Source organism: Etheostoma spectabile, chromosome 7 (assembly GCF_008692095.1).
Source record: "Etheostoma spectabile isolate EspeVRDwgs_2016 chromosome 7, UIUC_Espe_1.0, whole genome shotgun sequence".
NCBI classification, from domain to species: domain Eukaryota; kingdom Metazoa; phylum Chordata; class Actinopteri; order Perciformes; family Percidae; genus Etheostoma; species Etheostoma spectabile.
This window is the reverse complement of record NC_045739.1, coordinates 6,097,531-6,113,183: the sequence shown is the minus strand read 5'-3', so window position 1 is coordinate 6,113,183 and position 15,653 is coordinate 6,097,531. Positions and strand designations below refer to the sequence as shown.

The 15,653-nt window shown below is 39.1% G+C and overlaps 1 protein-coding gene across 3 annotated transcripts in view; it reads right to left on the bottom strand.

The window, feature by feature from the left end:
* slc12a5b (solute carrier family 12 member 5b) overlaps window positions 1–15,404 on the bottom strand; it is a 43,009-nt gene extending 27,605 nt beyond the window's left edge. For all 3 annotated transcript variants that reach the window (XM_032521910.1, XM_032521908.1, XM_032521909.1), the window contains exon 1: window positions 15,037–15,404. In XM_032521910.1, coding sequence (XP_032377801.1) covers window positions 15,037–15,091 — 55 coding nt within the window. In that variant the 5' untranslated portion in view covers window positions 15,092–15,404. The remainder of the gene's footprint in view (window positions 1–15,036) is intronic.
* Window positions 15,405–15,653: the final 249 nt, after the last annotated feature.

Sequence of the window (15,653 nt, the reverse complement as noted above, 5' to 3'; positions counted from 1 at the left end):
GGGACGCAAGAAACAACCCAAAGCCCAAATTTTCTGGATGTGGAAAATTGTTTGCTTCAAGAAGACACAGACATTGAAACTGAGACTAGACGAACTCAGAGAGTCAGAAGAGCTCCCTTGTCGCTAACATATGACACCCCCAGGACATCCAAGCTCCTTAGCAGCTCAATCGGTGAGATTTGTTTCTTGTCTTTATAATGGATAGGTTCTCCTGTTATAACCTAGTCATAGGTGCTACTCCCAGTGTATCCAATAACTCACCTAATATGTTGTGCCATGTTTGCTTATGTTTTAAAAGCACCAAGTCATGAGGGCATGTCTTATATTGGTGAGGGGAGAGTGTAATAACCTGGTAAAGTCAGTTATTTTGTAGTTGTTTCTCATTTTAAATATGTGAGTTATTAATAAGATGCACACCTTCATTTGGTTTATGTCAAAGTGCATAACATTTATTGAGACAAATAAGTATTATTATTCTGTTCAGACAGTTATTTGCAGTTAATAATATGTGAATGACGTTTCAAGGTTTGATTAGTACAGAGGGAAAAAAAACAACAACAACGTAATTGTTTACTTTAGAGATGACCTGGGAGAGTTTGATTTCCGGTTGGCGAAGGAGAGAAGAAGAAGAATGAACGACACGAGGAGTAAAAAAAGAGAGAAACACGTCAAGCAGAGAGTGGGAGTCCAACCATATAGCCTAGCTTGCAAATGTGTACTTCAAATACGTGGGACTGTGAACTGTTTTTCCTGATTAGGCTACGAGCATTAGTCGGCATTGTTACTGCCGGTCAAGTGTGGTTTTGTGGGACTTAAGCCGTTCGCTAGCTTAGCTATAAAAAAACGCTAGCCGCTAGCTTAGTGGAAAAAAGAGAACCCGCCAGCGTTGGAGAGTTGACGGCCACATTCTTCGTCTGCATACACGGACCGGAGCGGAGGCTGGCTGGAAGAGGTTTCGGAGGTCGACGCGGAGGTGTTGCTACGAAGGGTTTGCTGTGAGTCAAAGGGCGGCCTGCTGCTCATCGCTTCTGTGCGGACTGAAACGGGTCTGAGAAGAGGACGCGGTAGGAACTGTTCTCATTCTACACACAACATTGGAGGTAGGCCTATTGTTGGCCTCGTTTTTCTTTCTTTTTCATGAGCTCCAACTTTAAGCGCGCCAACGAAACTTAATGCAAGCTTGCTAAAGAACGAACTAAACTAAAGAGTGCACTCAGGTTGAAATTATTAAAGACAAACGGTCGGGTTTTTCTGTTTATATTTATTTTCATATTGGGGATGTCTCTGTACTAATGTGAACTAAATCTGCATTCAGTGAATACAAAATCAAAACGAGATACTGTGTTGTGTTGGTTTCTCAATTCTCAGTAAAATTGAATGGGATAATGTAGAGTATTAAGTTGATATTCTTTGAGGTTATTAAACCAGGGTTGTTCTCCTGGCCTCTCAGTAATTGCTAAAGTCATAACGAGAGTCATATCTTACCCTAGACAGATTAATTATACACTGAGATGTCTCTTTCACCATTCTTACCAAGCAGGTAATACACATGTCTAACATTGTGATAGCTGCATAAAGTATTATTCATATTACGAGCCTTTGGTGAGAGGGTTACATTTATTTAGTGATGTGAAAATCCGTTAAAATTACCAATATGAACTCTTCATTTTTAATTAGTTTGCTTATTGTTTTCAAGAGGCAAATAATCCCAGACTGTGCAGCAGACAATAATAATGACCTGACCAGTCAAACTGCATTTTGTGACATTTAGACTCACAGCAGGTCGTTTATTTATACTCAGGGTTAGTTTAGATTATGTCGAAGCCAAGCACCTGAGTATTCCGTAATCCACCATGAATTTTAAATCTGCATTTAAAGCTCATTTCAGCTCTTAGCTTAGAGTGAAATCAGATTTTTAAACCATGTTTTACTAAATGCCTTTGTGTGGATGTGTCTGTGCGTTTGTGTGTGTGGGTGTGGGTGAGTTAACGTGTGTGTGAGGACTTCTCTCTGTGCACGTCTGTGTGTTTGTAACAAGTCGCTTATATTCCTGCTGTTTCGTCATTGAGGGGGACGTGATTGGCTGAAAGGTGTAACTGTTGACAACACCGCGTTCAAAAAAGGATGTAACCTTTTCAAATAATGAGGTTGAGTTTTAATAATCTTTTTAATTATTCCAAAAAGCATAAGTTAATTTATTGTATATTTAACAATATTTCTTCATTTCTTTTTTTTCTTTTTTGAGTGGGGGGCATCACAGCAGAGGAGGCTGATTTGCTGAAATCTAATCTAGATCTGATCTAATGAGGCAACCTCTGGCCCTGAAAAGTGAAGCCAATGATCCTACTATAATGATTAGAAGTTTTTTTAAACTTGAGATGTTCAGGGCTCTCCAGCAAAAGAACATGAGGCGGTCAGCAACACAAAAAGCAGTGAGCAAAACGTTTTGACTCTCTGTTTGACAGTGGCCCTAAGAAGTCAGCTGATTATTTTTTTGTTTGTTAGTAACAACGTTTTGTTTGAAGCCTGTCATTAGCCAAAATTAGCATCCCAATTAATATGTTAACGTGAACCAATGATGCCCCTCGCTAACCGAACTGGTAACTTAGCACTCCTGCCGTGCTCCACCCTCTCGTCATATGGTCCCTTCAGTCTCCAAAAAATCAAACTCAAAGCTTTCCAATGCTAGTCCACAAACCAATGGGTGAAGTCAGAGTGGCTGCATTAATTTCTACATCCAATCCGTCTATGATATACCCTCTGTTTTCTGCTTCCTCACCCTCTAAAAAAAGCCATTTTTATGTCTCTCACGCAATGAAGCTGCATGTCAAAGTCCGCAATGTTAGCCATAGGATGGGAGTGTTGTGTACATCACACTGCAGATGCGTTCAATAATACAAGATGTACTTGGCTATGAAATCTGTGTATTTCACACCCCAAAATGTCAACAATAGTAATCCATTTACAAGATGTACAAAAACCTCACTCCTCATTTATTTATTTCCATCCCCAGATTAGAAACCACATCCTCCCCTCATCCTTTACTGCAATCAGTGAGTGACCCAGGAGTGTAATTAACCAACCAACCAACCAACCAACCAACCAACCAACCAGAGGTCTCACTGGAATTGATCCTCTTGACCATTACTGTGACAGAAAAGGTTACATCAGTCTATTTTTGCCTGTCATAGTAGTTTTATTAAGTCCTACATCTATCATATCATTTGTGCTGCGTTTAGAAACGTGTCGGTAACACTTTATAATAATAAGGGTCATGCAGTCAATATAACATTTCCATCACTCTGAAAATGGTTTCAAACAAAATGTTTTCAAAATATTACATTGCTGCAGCAGTTTATTTTTTAGCCATGCTGGCTAAAATACCCCAATGCCTATTAGATTCCTTAATACTTGCAAAAGTAATGACATTCAACCAAATGTGATCTTATGTCTTCACTGTTTTTTTTAAATTCTCTGTGGCACTTTGCGACACACAAGCGGGACACTGCACAGGAAAGAAATTCAAACCCCAGGTCATCTGGAAAAAACGTGTTTTTTAAAACTTTTTAAAAGATAAAACTGAACCAGCTAGTCTGGTAGAACTACCTGGGGGCGGTAATGCAGGAAGAAGAAAACACTGTTATTCTTCCTCCATGACTGTGATACAACCAGAAGTGCACTGCCCGAGGATTTCTCCCTCTGTTCAAGTTCTTATGTGGTTAAAAGATGTCTGTAAGTCTATTTATATGGGGCTTTTTGTACTATCTGTAGTCTAGGCGAGCCCTGTAAAATGAAGTGTAACTCTGATAAAATCAAAGTACAGACAACAGTTTCCCTTCGATTACACAACACAGAAGAATCATTGGCCAGTAGATTAAAGAGTGTTGAAAGTGACCTACATAGATACATTTCTGCAACTGAAGAGAACAAAGAGGTTTATATGGCTGTGAACAGCTCTTTAGATTTATCTGTATTCAGTTGTAAAAGCTTCCAATACCTGAAAATCCAGAAAAATGTCATGTAAAGTGACCAAGCAAAGGTTCAACTCCCAAACATCGCTGCAGCAACGGAAACTAGAGACTTAAATGTAATATATAATCTAGAAGCAGACATGATGCACGGCATGTGAAAAAGCTTATTAAAGCAACAGGGAACAGACACACTGAGTGTATTTGAGGTAAGGAGTTACTGTGGGGCTGAAGCAAGAACACAAAAGTACTACGTCGACTTTGTCTTGAATGTGTATTTCAGATCAGGACGAGTTGCCTCATCTGACCCAAAGTCATCATGTCCACAGCAAATTACTGCCCCAGGACAAGCTCTTTTGTGTTCTTTTGACTGACTTAGTTCTAAAGCACCTCTAAAACACAAAATTGCATTTGTTGTCAGCCCGTATCTTATTGTGTGATGGATGCGGATGGATTTAATGGCTTATACTGTATGTGTTTTTGTCTTAATAAAATGACTTGGTTTAAGATAGTGGTTGAATAGGTTTTGCATTTAATGGCTTAATCAATTTTGCTTTACTGTTTATTAAATCTGAGGTAAATATTCATACATTATAAGAACAATTCATCCTGAGGGGAACATGAATGTCTGTACCAAATTTCATGCCATCCATCCACTAGTAGACCACACATTTTGCTGCGCTAGAGGAAAAATCAGGGGATCATCAAAGTAATAGGATTTATCCTCCGGAGACCATGAGCGTGTGTGTTCACAATGTGAACTCTTCTGTGGAGAGTGAGGCAGGAAAAGAGATTGTAAAGTTAATTTTTCAGAAAGAAGGAATGAGCATCCACCTCAAAGTTATAATGCTTGTGGTGGTCTAACTCTCATGATTTATCATATTCAGTGCCTCAGGGGAAGAGTTATTAAACTACAGATTTCAACTAATAAATGAGCTGTCATTACAAAATGTTTACTCTCAGACTGTGCGCACACATACACACACACACACACACACACACACTCAAACACACACACACACACACACACACACACACACACACACACACACACACACACACCACACACACACACACACACACACACACACACGTAACCTGAAAAACAAAAACACAAAACACATACAGTTAAGTTTGAGTTTGTGACTCAAATGTTGAGCAGATTTGCCACTAATGGATAATCCTTCTGTCTCCTAGCTTGTTTTATCCTCAGGCCAAGACAGACATGACATATTGATAAGAAGTGATCGGCTCAGTAAGATTACATCACTGCTGGCTTACAAGATCCGAACATATTTATAATAACGCGGCTGCAGCAGCAGTGGGCCAAGCTGTCACTGTGACTTGCTTGCAGATGAAAAGCAGAGGGCAGTGTAGATTTTTACCCTTGATGTGACATGGCTATTACAAAATGGACAGTTTATACCGGCTTTTAAAAGCTTAATAGGACGCAGGCTCAAGGGGATTATCCAGCAGCTGCTGGAGGCCACAGAGGAAAGCAGAAATTAACTTCTGCATGTTACAGAGCTGCACCAATCAGCTGTACAGCAAACATCACAATTACATCCACAACACACATACCTCATTGATTTCCACCCACTCTGCTGTAACTGAGGAATTAAACCTGATTCCATGAAGTCATTTGTTTAATTTACATTATCCTATCTCCTAACTGACACTCTTTCAACGCCTGCTGCCTGCCTGTTTTTCTGTAATCTTAGGCAGATTGTAGTCAGCAGGGGTGACACTGAATGTGAGGCTTTCTGCCAAAAATGGTTTGACATTGAATGTGAAACTTGCTATTAAAACAGGAATGAGGACAAAATATTGAGTCAAGGGATGATGTTGCATTTTCTGCAGCAGAAGCAATAATATGTGATGAATAATGTTGTGACGTGAATCTCATTACAGATATATCCACTTTTGTTGTACTGTATATATAATGGATCTTGAAACAAAACAGTTACCCCTGATAGACTCTTTTAAAAGCATTTTTGGCTATGCGTTGGCACATTTAAAAAGTATTTAAAAAACAATTGGATGCATTGCCATTGAATTTCTGTGCAGATATTAATTTTTCCCTAAAGATAATAGGCCTACTACTGACTTTGGAGATTGTTTGACTTTTCTTCTAGCATCATAAATTCAAATTTGAAATAGTCTAATATTTGGATGATGTTATATAAAACCTCAAATATACAGACATTCACATCCAAATGAAATGACTGCCACTTTTACCTGACAAGATACTATAAACAGATTGATCACAGCTTTTGATAGACTTGAGGGATTAATAAAGTCACAGCCTGCTGAAATGTCAACTGACTCAGCTAAGATGTGTCAGGCTCATAAATAGTCCTGATTCACTGCTCTTAATTTGGAGTAATGCTCTGGCTGGCCAACAGTTATACAATATAGCTTTCTCCTTCACTTCAAGCATACCATTATTAAACACTGCTCTCAGCTCACTCCAATATCTTATCTAGAAGTCCTTCAGGTTGGCCACTCAAAAGCTGCCATTTCCCTAACCTCATGAATTCATTTTTTATCCTAGAAATGTGGTTCACACATTCACATTCCTCTCAAGATAAATTGTAATAATTTTGGTGATCCCTGAACTTTTCATCAGGTCAAAATACTAGGGTTTATGACCAAATACCTTCCAAAACTAATGATGTACCCATCAGCCACAGCTTTGCTTTGTGTTGGCAAATGTTAGCATGCTAACATGCTAAAGTTAGAGGGTGAACATTACACCTGCTTAGCATCAACATTGTGAATATTTAATTATGCTGATGTCAGCATTTAGTTCAAAGCAGAAAGCAAGCCAGTACTACTTTTTTACTTCAGTCACTGATCTTTTTGTAAAACAGACGGGCTATTTAACTAATATCCTCACATGCTGCTTTCTTCTTCTGATTAATGCACGCTTGCACTTTCAAAAGTGTCTTCTCTAGAACCCATATTTAATTTTGTATTCAATATGTATGTTTACCAGCAGAAAAAAACTTTCATTTGTGCTCCATCGTTCTCCAGACATACACAACACGTGCAAAACAGCCCAGCTTTTTAAGCTGCACTTTATGCAAATAAGCTGAATTGCAGCGATGCAAAATCTTTCACCCTTGTCAATCATTTGCAATGGGTTTAGTCAATATTCCCCCTCGTCTTTTAACATCAGCCCCCTCATGTGTTAAACTTGCATGAAGTCCGATGTTGGTTTTATCACTATAGCAACACTTCATCATTCCCACAGAAACAAACTTGTGAACACAAACTTGAACACATCCATCAACTTGTCAACAGAGCTCATCTTGATGCTTCAAAACAAAAAAACAGCTCCAAATTCAAACCAGCCTCAACATCCAGATGTGAAGCTTTTTCACAAACCAAACAATGTTGTTGCCTCTGATATCAGTTTACACTTTCGCCTCTCTGCATGCATGAGCGTGTTTGCCAGAGAGAATAGCTGTCAGTTATTGGTGAGAATTGGTGTTCCCAGTATAACTCAGCTAGTAATGAGACCACCCTGCTCCTGTGTTTGTTCACATGTTTGGGAGCCAGGAGAGGCCTGGATGTGGTGAGAAGATGCAATGCAACAGGCTTGTATAATCTGAGTACTCTATCCACTGCTGCTTAACCCACACAGTGGAGATAAAAGCAGGGCAGGAAGTAACATTGACAACAACAGATTTCAATTGGACTGAATCATAGTTTACAAACTAATTATGTTCTCACAAGGTAGCTTACACATGCATGCAACTATAGAAAGTTTTGTGTGGATTTCAAATGGATGACAAAAGAGTGTGAAATTAATTTCATTTAAACTATGAGCAAATAACATGAGTGTGAGGAGCAGGTTTATCATCAATGCATCAAGCTCTAAAGCAATTGTTCCATAATAAATATGCCTTTGGCTTATTTGTTATGTAAACAAGCCCTAAACTTGGGCCAGGCTGCTGCTGAGTATACTCCACATCTTCCTCCTCATCATCAAACTCAACATCAATTGACTAATTCACAGCTAGATGCACTCAAGGGAGTGTGAAGGTTAATGAATGGGATTTTACCAAATGATTTAAAGGAAAGGGATTTTCACTGTCTATTGGATGAGTCTCCCTCACATGGGTGGGCATGGATACAATAAACAGGTTCAGATGAAGGCAGAAAGCTACTTTGGGAATGTAAGAGTCCAATGAAAGGTATCTGTAGATGCATGAAAGGGTGGGAAAGCATTTTTTACTGGCAACAAATCCCGTTAAAATGCCAAAAATGTAACTTTCCGATTTCTCCAACCTGTTGTGGCTCTCAGTCACAAGCCACTGGTTCCTATTGAAGACATACATCTTTAAAAATGGGTTAGCAATACCTACTTTCATTTCCAAAAACAGATGGGAATGGTAGTTTCTAGCAAATGTTATTCAAACAGGAGAAGTTTGTGTATTTTGTTCAGGGACTTCTTTCAGCCGTAGATTTGGTGCTCTAGGAGTTATATCCAGCAACTGTTCCGTGTATGTGGTATTATGTGGTATGTGAAGTCTTACTTTGTGCCTCCTTGATGTGTTTTTACCAAGTAAAAAAAATCAAAAAAAACAATGGAGCTCAATAGCATAGAGGAATAAATGACTGGACCGCTGACAGCAAGCTGTGGGAAGGAAAGTGATGAGGAAGAAAGGATTAGACCACACTGTTTTTCATAATCTCCAGTCTAAGACGACTGGGTGGGAGATGTGTTCAGTGGGAGGATTAGAGGAGAGCTATATCACTATTCCCACTTTCTCCAGTTAAATTGCTCTGCTCCTGATCTCTGTATTCTGACCATGGTCTGAGTAAAACCATTAAAAGCCCCAGTGAGTCATGTCGCTGCTTTAGGAAGTAGCTATCATATCTCAATTAGAGACTGTTAATACCAGAACCAAATTCATTAATCTTAAAATTGCTTTTGACCTGATCTATGGTTCAAATAACTGAGTGTATAATGTGAAACGTGTCGACAAACCCACAAATAATCCTCAATAGCTCCGTTCAACTCTACTGAGCATCACTGTATACTGCACAACTTGTTTCAGTCTCACCACTCTCACAGCGTTTCTGTGCAGTACTCAATCAGCACCGAACAGCAGACAGACACTGTTAGAAACTAAGTGGAGAACATTGTGGAGCGTTTGGCAACGAGCCAGAGATCTCCTCAAGAGTTGTTGAGCTTAAAGAGAGTGAATATTGGAACCATACGTTCATCACGTGATCAAACACGACTCCCAATGAATGTGACTCTGCATCGGCTGGATGTGTGAATAAGTACCTGTTTGCTCACAAGTTTGCCAATTGTCTAAGGGGATAATGTGTCTGTGTTATCTTTACAGCTTGTCGTCTGCTATGGACAAAAAAAAAACAATTAATTCAGATTTGAAAGTTACATGCTTTGGGCAACTTACTAAAAACACTTACTGTGGGTGTTAATTCAAATATGTTAAAAAATCCCATCTTTTCAAGCTTTTTTATTTCCACAATTGACGGCCCATTGGTTTACACCTAAAATCAATCCATATCCGTCCAATTTCTGGCCCAACAGTGTTAATACATCAGATCAGAAAACGTGTATATGAGTATTGTTTTCTTTTGGGACATTTATTTCTCGCTTATTTTTCCTGGAATCAAAATTTTGTCACACATCATTTACTTTTAACCAAATTCACCAAATGAAAGTGTCAAAATAAAGGTAAACAAAGGTTCCTCTGTAAGATACCACATATGTATTAACGTTACAGCATGTCATGACAACAGTGCAGTGACATTTCATTACAACGTTAAGTGTTCATCTGACGTACCATGGCTCGTCCAATAAGAAGACACAAGGTGGGTTTATTTTAATATAAAACGGACAATGTACATACATTAAGCACATTGAATTGGATACTGTGCATGACAATTTTAATCCAACTTCCACATTCTGATCATGTCACTCTTTGTGGATTAAAGTCCGTGTCTGACACACTCCTCATTGAGTGTTCAGCAACAGAAGAGCAGGGACTCGACAGAGGATTACTGTCAATCACTGACGTGACTTATCTTCCTGTTGCTCACTGTTCAAAAGCCACCCTGGTTAATGCACAACTGTCACATGCTGGAGGTAAAAGGTAAATCTGTTATGTCAAACCTCAGTATTGTAGACACATCAGTGAAATTACAAAGAAGCAGCCATATTAAAATCCTTTATATGGCATTAAGAGAGCAGGTTTAAATAATCCAGCAGTCCTCTGCAAGGAGATAATTCCAAATGCATAATGACATGACAGCTCATGTCCACATAGACACAAAACAAGTAATTTAAAGGATAAGTGCGGACCTTTTTGACATTAATGAACATCCTTTACATTCAAGCCATTACCAAGTGAGTTGCTACAAAGCTAATTAAGACTGTCAGCTCCACAAAACTCTCTCTGTATTCAGAAGAAGATTGTGTTGTCCAATGACTTTCCTGCGCAGAAGCTCAAGTGAAGACAATAACGTCTTCTGAAGAGTCCATCATGTTTTTTTTAATCCTCCGTGTCCTCCTTGCATACTAGCAACTGTGTGGAGGAGTGTCATTACTTATTTCCTCATGGGGGAGACAGAAACTAAGCTCTAGCCTTAAACTTTATGTAACTGCTGTTTCCCCCGTCCCCATCCTTGTGATTGCCTTATTACAGCACAATCATAATAATGATGCTGCTACCTTTGGCACTGTGGTAAATACCAATAATGTTATAATATATGAACGGGTAACATTATACGTCTTTAGCCTTTAGCTATGACGCTGGCAAAGACAATGAATGCATTGGGAGGAGAAGGAGTTATTTTTCTCTGTGCTCCACTCATCCCCCAAATGTCTCAGGTGCCCCTTGTCTCTTAGTGAAATTACAATGTTAAACACTCTGCATTAACGTATGGGCAATCAGACAAATTGATTCAGATTCAAACACCAGTGGATGAGCTAACAACATCTGGCCAGCAGATTAAATCCATTTTAGCAGTCTGTGGTTGTGTTATGGAGGGCAGGAGGAGCATACACATCAAATTAATGAGGGAATAGTTTGTTATTTTGGCAAAGACACTTATTAACATTAATCTTGCAGAGAGATGAGAAGACAAGCTCATAACCCCCGTAAAACAACTATGATTTAACATTTTTACACTACTTATTTTTTTATCAGTATGTACGTATTTTTGCCTTTGGACAGACGTTTCCCTGAGTCCCTTCTCTATGCTAAGCTAACTGGCTGTCAACCAAAAAAAGAGTGGTATCAACCTTCTCATCGAACTCTTGGCAAGATGTTGAACTATTCCTTTAAAAAAACACTATGTATAATATGATGGTTTGCTTTCTTCTGCCTGTGTTAAAACTATAGCTGTTCATTATAAAGACTGACTTTTTTTTAAATATGAAAAACTATTATGATACATCTCATCTTAGTCTGTGTCAGACAGCAAATCAGCATGACACCCCCAAAATGTGGGAGCAATCCTTTACATATGATTGATTTGTTCCCTGTCAACCATTAATCATTCACCTGAGAGAGAGAGAAAGAGAAAGAGAGAGAGAGAGCGAGAGAAAGAGAGAGAGAGAGAAAGAGAGCTGGAGCAACTCTGCTTAATAAAAAGCAATTTAGTTGAAACAATGCTGTTGGAACTGATTAATTTCAGTAACATGTGCTGACTGATAAAAGCCTCCGGCAGGCTAAGAGGCAGTCCTACCCAGCCTGGGGGTCGGGGCCCCCGCTAAGGGTCAGAAAATAAATCTGAGGGGGTCAAAAAAATGTATAGGAGAGCAGTACACAACTACAATAAACAAAATTATATTTGTAAAAGTACTTTCCTATAATCTTTGATTTCATTCTTGTGTATTACTGGACAATTAAATAAAGTTAATCCTGCTAGGTATGGTGACCCTCTGACTTTTCCTCAGGTGTTATCATTAACTTGAAGTTGTTGATCAGAAAGAGTCTTGTTGCTGTTTTTGTGATGTTCACTCACTAAACTGAAATTAATAATTACTTAAAACTGACTGACACATTTCTGTGTCTCCTGGATGTTTGAAGCAGCTTGTGATAAGCACAGCCAAAAGCATGTTCTTTTCTTATTTCTTAGTATCGTGAGTGTGTTATACTGTATGTGTGCATGCACAACCAAAGTTTAATCTCTCCTAGTTTAAACAGCCAGAGGGCAATTCCGGACCATCTGACCCCCAGAGCTCATGTCAATTTATACAATGTAAACACTGAAACACTGTTTCCTGTCCATTGTAGCTGAAAAGAGGGGAATCTCTGGCTGAGTGGAATTATGACCGATTAGTCTGATGTGTGTAGAGGTCTGTATGATTATGCTGCAGCCTGGTGTTGTTTAAGGCGATTCAAGGTAAACAGCTAAAGGCTGTGTGTAATGCAACTGCGCTGTGGTGCGGTACTGGCTCCTGACTCAACCTCCAACTCCTCTTTTTTGGGGGGTTAAGCAAAATAAGGGCTTTTCCAGTAGCACAAAGTTAATATGGAGCAAATTCATACCGGTGTTTGACGGTAAGCGGTACAGCGTTTACACCGGCCACCCCTATGTTTTCATTAAAGATTTTTCCTGTTTGACTGAACACAGTCTGCATGTCCAAAGCCACAAATAAATTGTTGATTTGGCTTCTATAATATTTTTAATATAACATTTTTAATATGGCATGTCATCTGTTTTCTGTTTGCATCTTTCTACATGTGTATTTGCTTTGGTCTATCCGCTCTAGTAATAAAATCCTAAGCTCTCACCCTGCATGACTCTCACATGGTGTCATTACATACTTTTATGTAAACGGCCACAAATTTGGCATCGACATGATGATCTCCTGCACCTGCTGCTCCAGAACATACAAGTAATGTTTTGGTGTCTACAGCTCTGCTGTGACACAACAGTACTGTAAACATGAGGTGAATGACTACTGTTTCAGATACTTAACTGTTGGTTTGATCAGTTTTTATTACTGTACAAACGGTATCACTCTGACTTAATTAGGATGGTTGATGATTAGATGCCTTGCTCAAGGAAACGTTGACAACTAGGGTGGATTTAGTTGTGTAAAAATGTGTTCCTTCTATTTTATCTGCATCCTATTATACTTTCCTTGAGTTTTTCCATCATGCAACTTTATATGTTTCACTCCACTTCACTCCAATTTCAAGAGGTTGTATTACACTTTTGTCTTCACTACATTTATTTAACTGCCATAGTTACTAGTTACTTTTCAGATTCACACTGTCATAGATTCAACTAACTAGTATATAAAGTAATTAAAATTAGCTTCACTTTGACAGAACTAATATTACAATAACATATAAACATGTGATAAATGGTTCCCTTACAAGTACTTTTACTTTTGACACTTTGATACTTCTAATACTTAAATGTGGTTATTTAAGTGACATTTTGGACTCAAACAGGGTTTATGTGTGGATTATCAAACGAATCCCATTCTGTATTGTGCGGAAAAAAACACCAAATCAAGCCAACAAGCCAAAACCAGTCAAGATCTCAACAAACTCAAGGGATCTCACTCCATGATGTTAAAATGTCTCACTCAACAATAACAAACATAACTTCTTTATCAAGATACAAACAAGGACTGTGAAATGGTGTAAGTAATATGGAAGTGTTTTTTAGTACTCCAAGTACAGAAACTGAGACTAAATTAAATTAAATTAAAATTAAAATTAGGAGCAGTATGCCTGTATGTGTGAGGCGAGGTGTCACAAATTTGAAGGACATTTTTTATTTTTTGGGAAGAAAAAAATGAACTTCAGAATTGATTTCAGAATTTCTGTGTGTGTGTACACAGACACAAACACACACTGCAAAACTTGTAATAACTAGGGTATATTGATAATTCATCATCAAATAATCTAATTTCTAAATAAAAAGCACCCATGGTGATGTCTCCAATTGGCTTTTTTAAATTCAAAATCTGAAGGTATTGAAAAGAAAAAGAGCATATTCATGTTTGCCAGCCGAAACCAGAGTATTTTGGCTTGAAAAATTACTGATTAATGGATCATCAAATAGTAGCAAATTAATTTCCGGTCAACTGACTAATCAATTAATCAATGCAGCTCTAACTAATGAAAGGAAGAGTAAGTGAAAAATGTTGTCCTGCATCCTAAACATATTACAATATATAAAGAAAAGTTACCAGCCAAGGCATATCTGTATTCATGTGTGGGCACACTCAGACTGTACAGACGCACACACACACACACACATGCATGAATGCATGCATGCACGCACGCGCGCGCACACACACACACACACACACACACACACACACACACACACACACACACACACACACACACACACACACACACACACACACACACTCACACACACAGCATTATGAAAGGCAGCTATTGCCCCCGGTGAGATGTTCTTGATGGAGAGAGACATGAATGAGTTTGAGAGTAAAAGGTTGGTTTCCCCAGATGCTCTGCAGGGGCTGCACTCAGTCCACTGGAAACCTTTTTGTAGTAGCGTGCTAGACGTGTTTGACATGGACGTGCAAATCTACAGTCACAGGCTGAACCACATCTGAAACACATATACTGCACCAAGATGTCAAATTCATCCATCCACTTGACCATAAACAGCTGATTTTGAAAAAGCAGTAATGAGGATGGATGCTTGACCGAAGCACATCCACTTGTTGTTTCCATTCTTTCAATAGGTGAAACATTACAGTAATATTTGTGTGCAATCAACCTCATACATACAACCAGAGATGACAGAGTTTGCAAGTTTCCGCTCTCCATCGCTGTTTTTTTAGCTCTTCACACAGCCAGATGTAAGGACCAACACTTTCTGCACTCCCTGAAATGACATAATTTTATTTCCCTAACTTTCCCTAACTCCCACACGCATGCTTGCATATTCAGTAGCCCCCACAACACTCACACACGTACATGTACGCAAATTGACGCACCCACGTCCACACACACACACACACACACACACTGTCATATACTCCTCTCTCATCAGTCTGTGGTCAGATTTCGTCACTCACCCTGGCTGGTGGGTCCCCCCTCTCCCTCCTCGCAGTCCGTCATATTGTTCAGCATCCTCTTGCTGCCTAAAAAAAAGCTGGATGCTGGATGCAACCACAAGATTCTGCTTTACTTCGGTATCTCACTTGCCTCTTTTCTCTCGCTTCTCGTAACTCAGTTCTCAAAATTAGAAGAAGCAATATTTCATCCTCTCATTAACTTGTCTTGTTTGTTGCATGATGCCATGTGTCTCTCTTCAGGATGAGGATAGAGAGACTGCAAGAGGCTGCAGGGGAGAGTTGATGATGGTGCTCAATGTCACTCACATGCACACTCTCAGTCTCAGTGCGACACTCGACCCCCGGTCAGTTTAAGCCCAATGACTGCATTCATCATGTATTCAGGAGGTATTATCCCTTCCTCCCTCCCTCCCTCCCTCCCTCATGCACGTTCATCATCATCATCCATCTCATCACGAGAGAGGGATGGATGGAAAAGGATTGAGAGACATTCGGGATGCACGTCAGATGACAAAGTACTGCCTCTTGAGATTAAACATTTCCTTTGATGTTCTTTTCAGATGGAAGATGGGATTCCATTTTGTTGATGTGTATTCATCCCCCTTTTGGTATTTTTT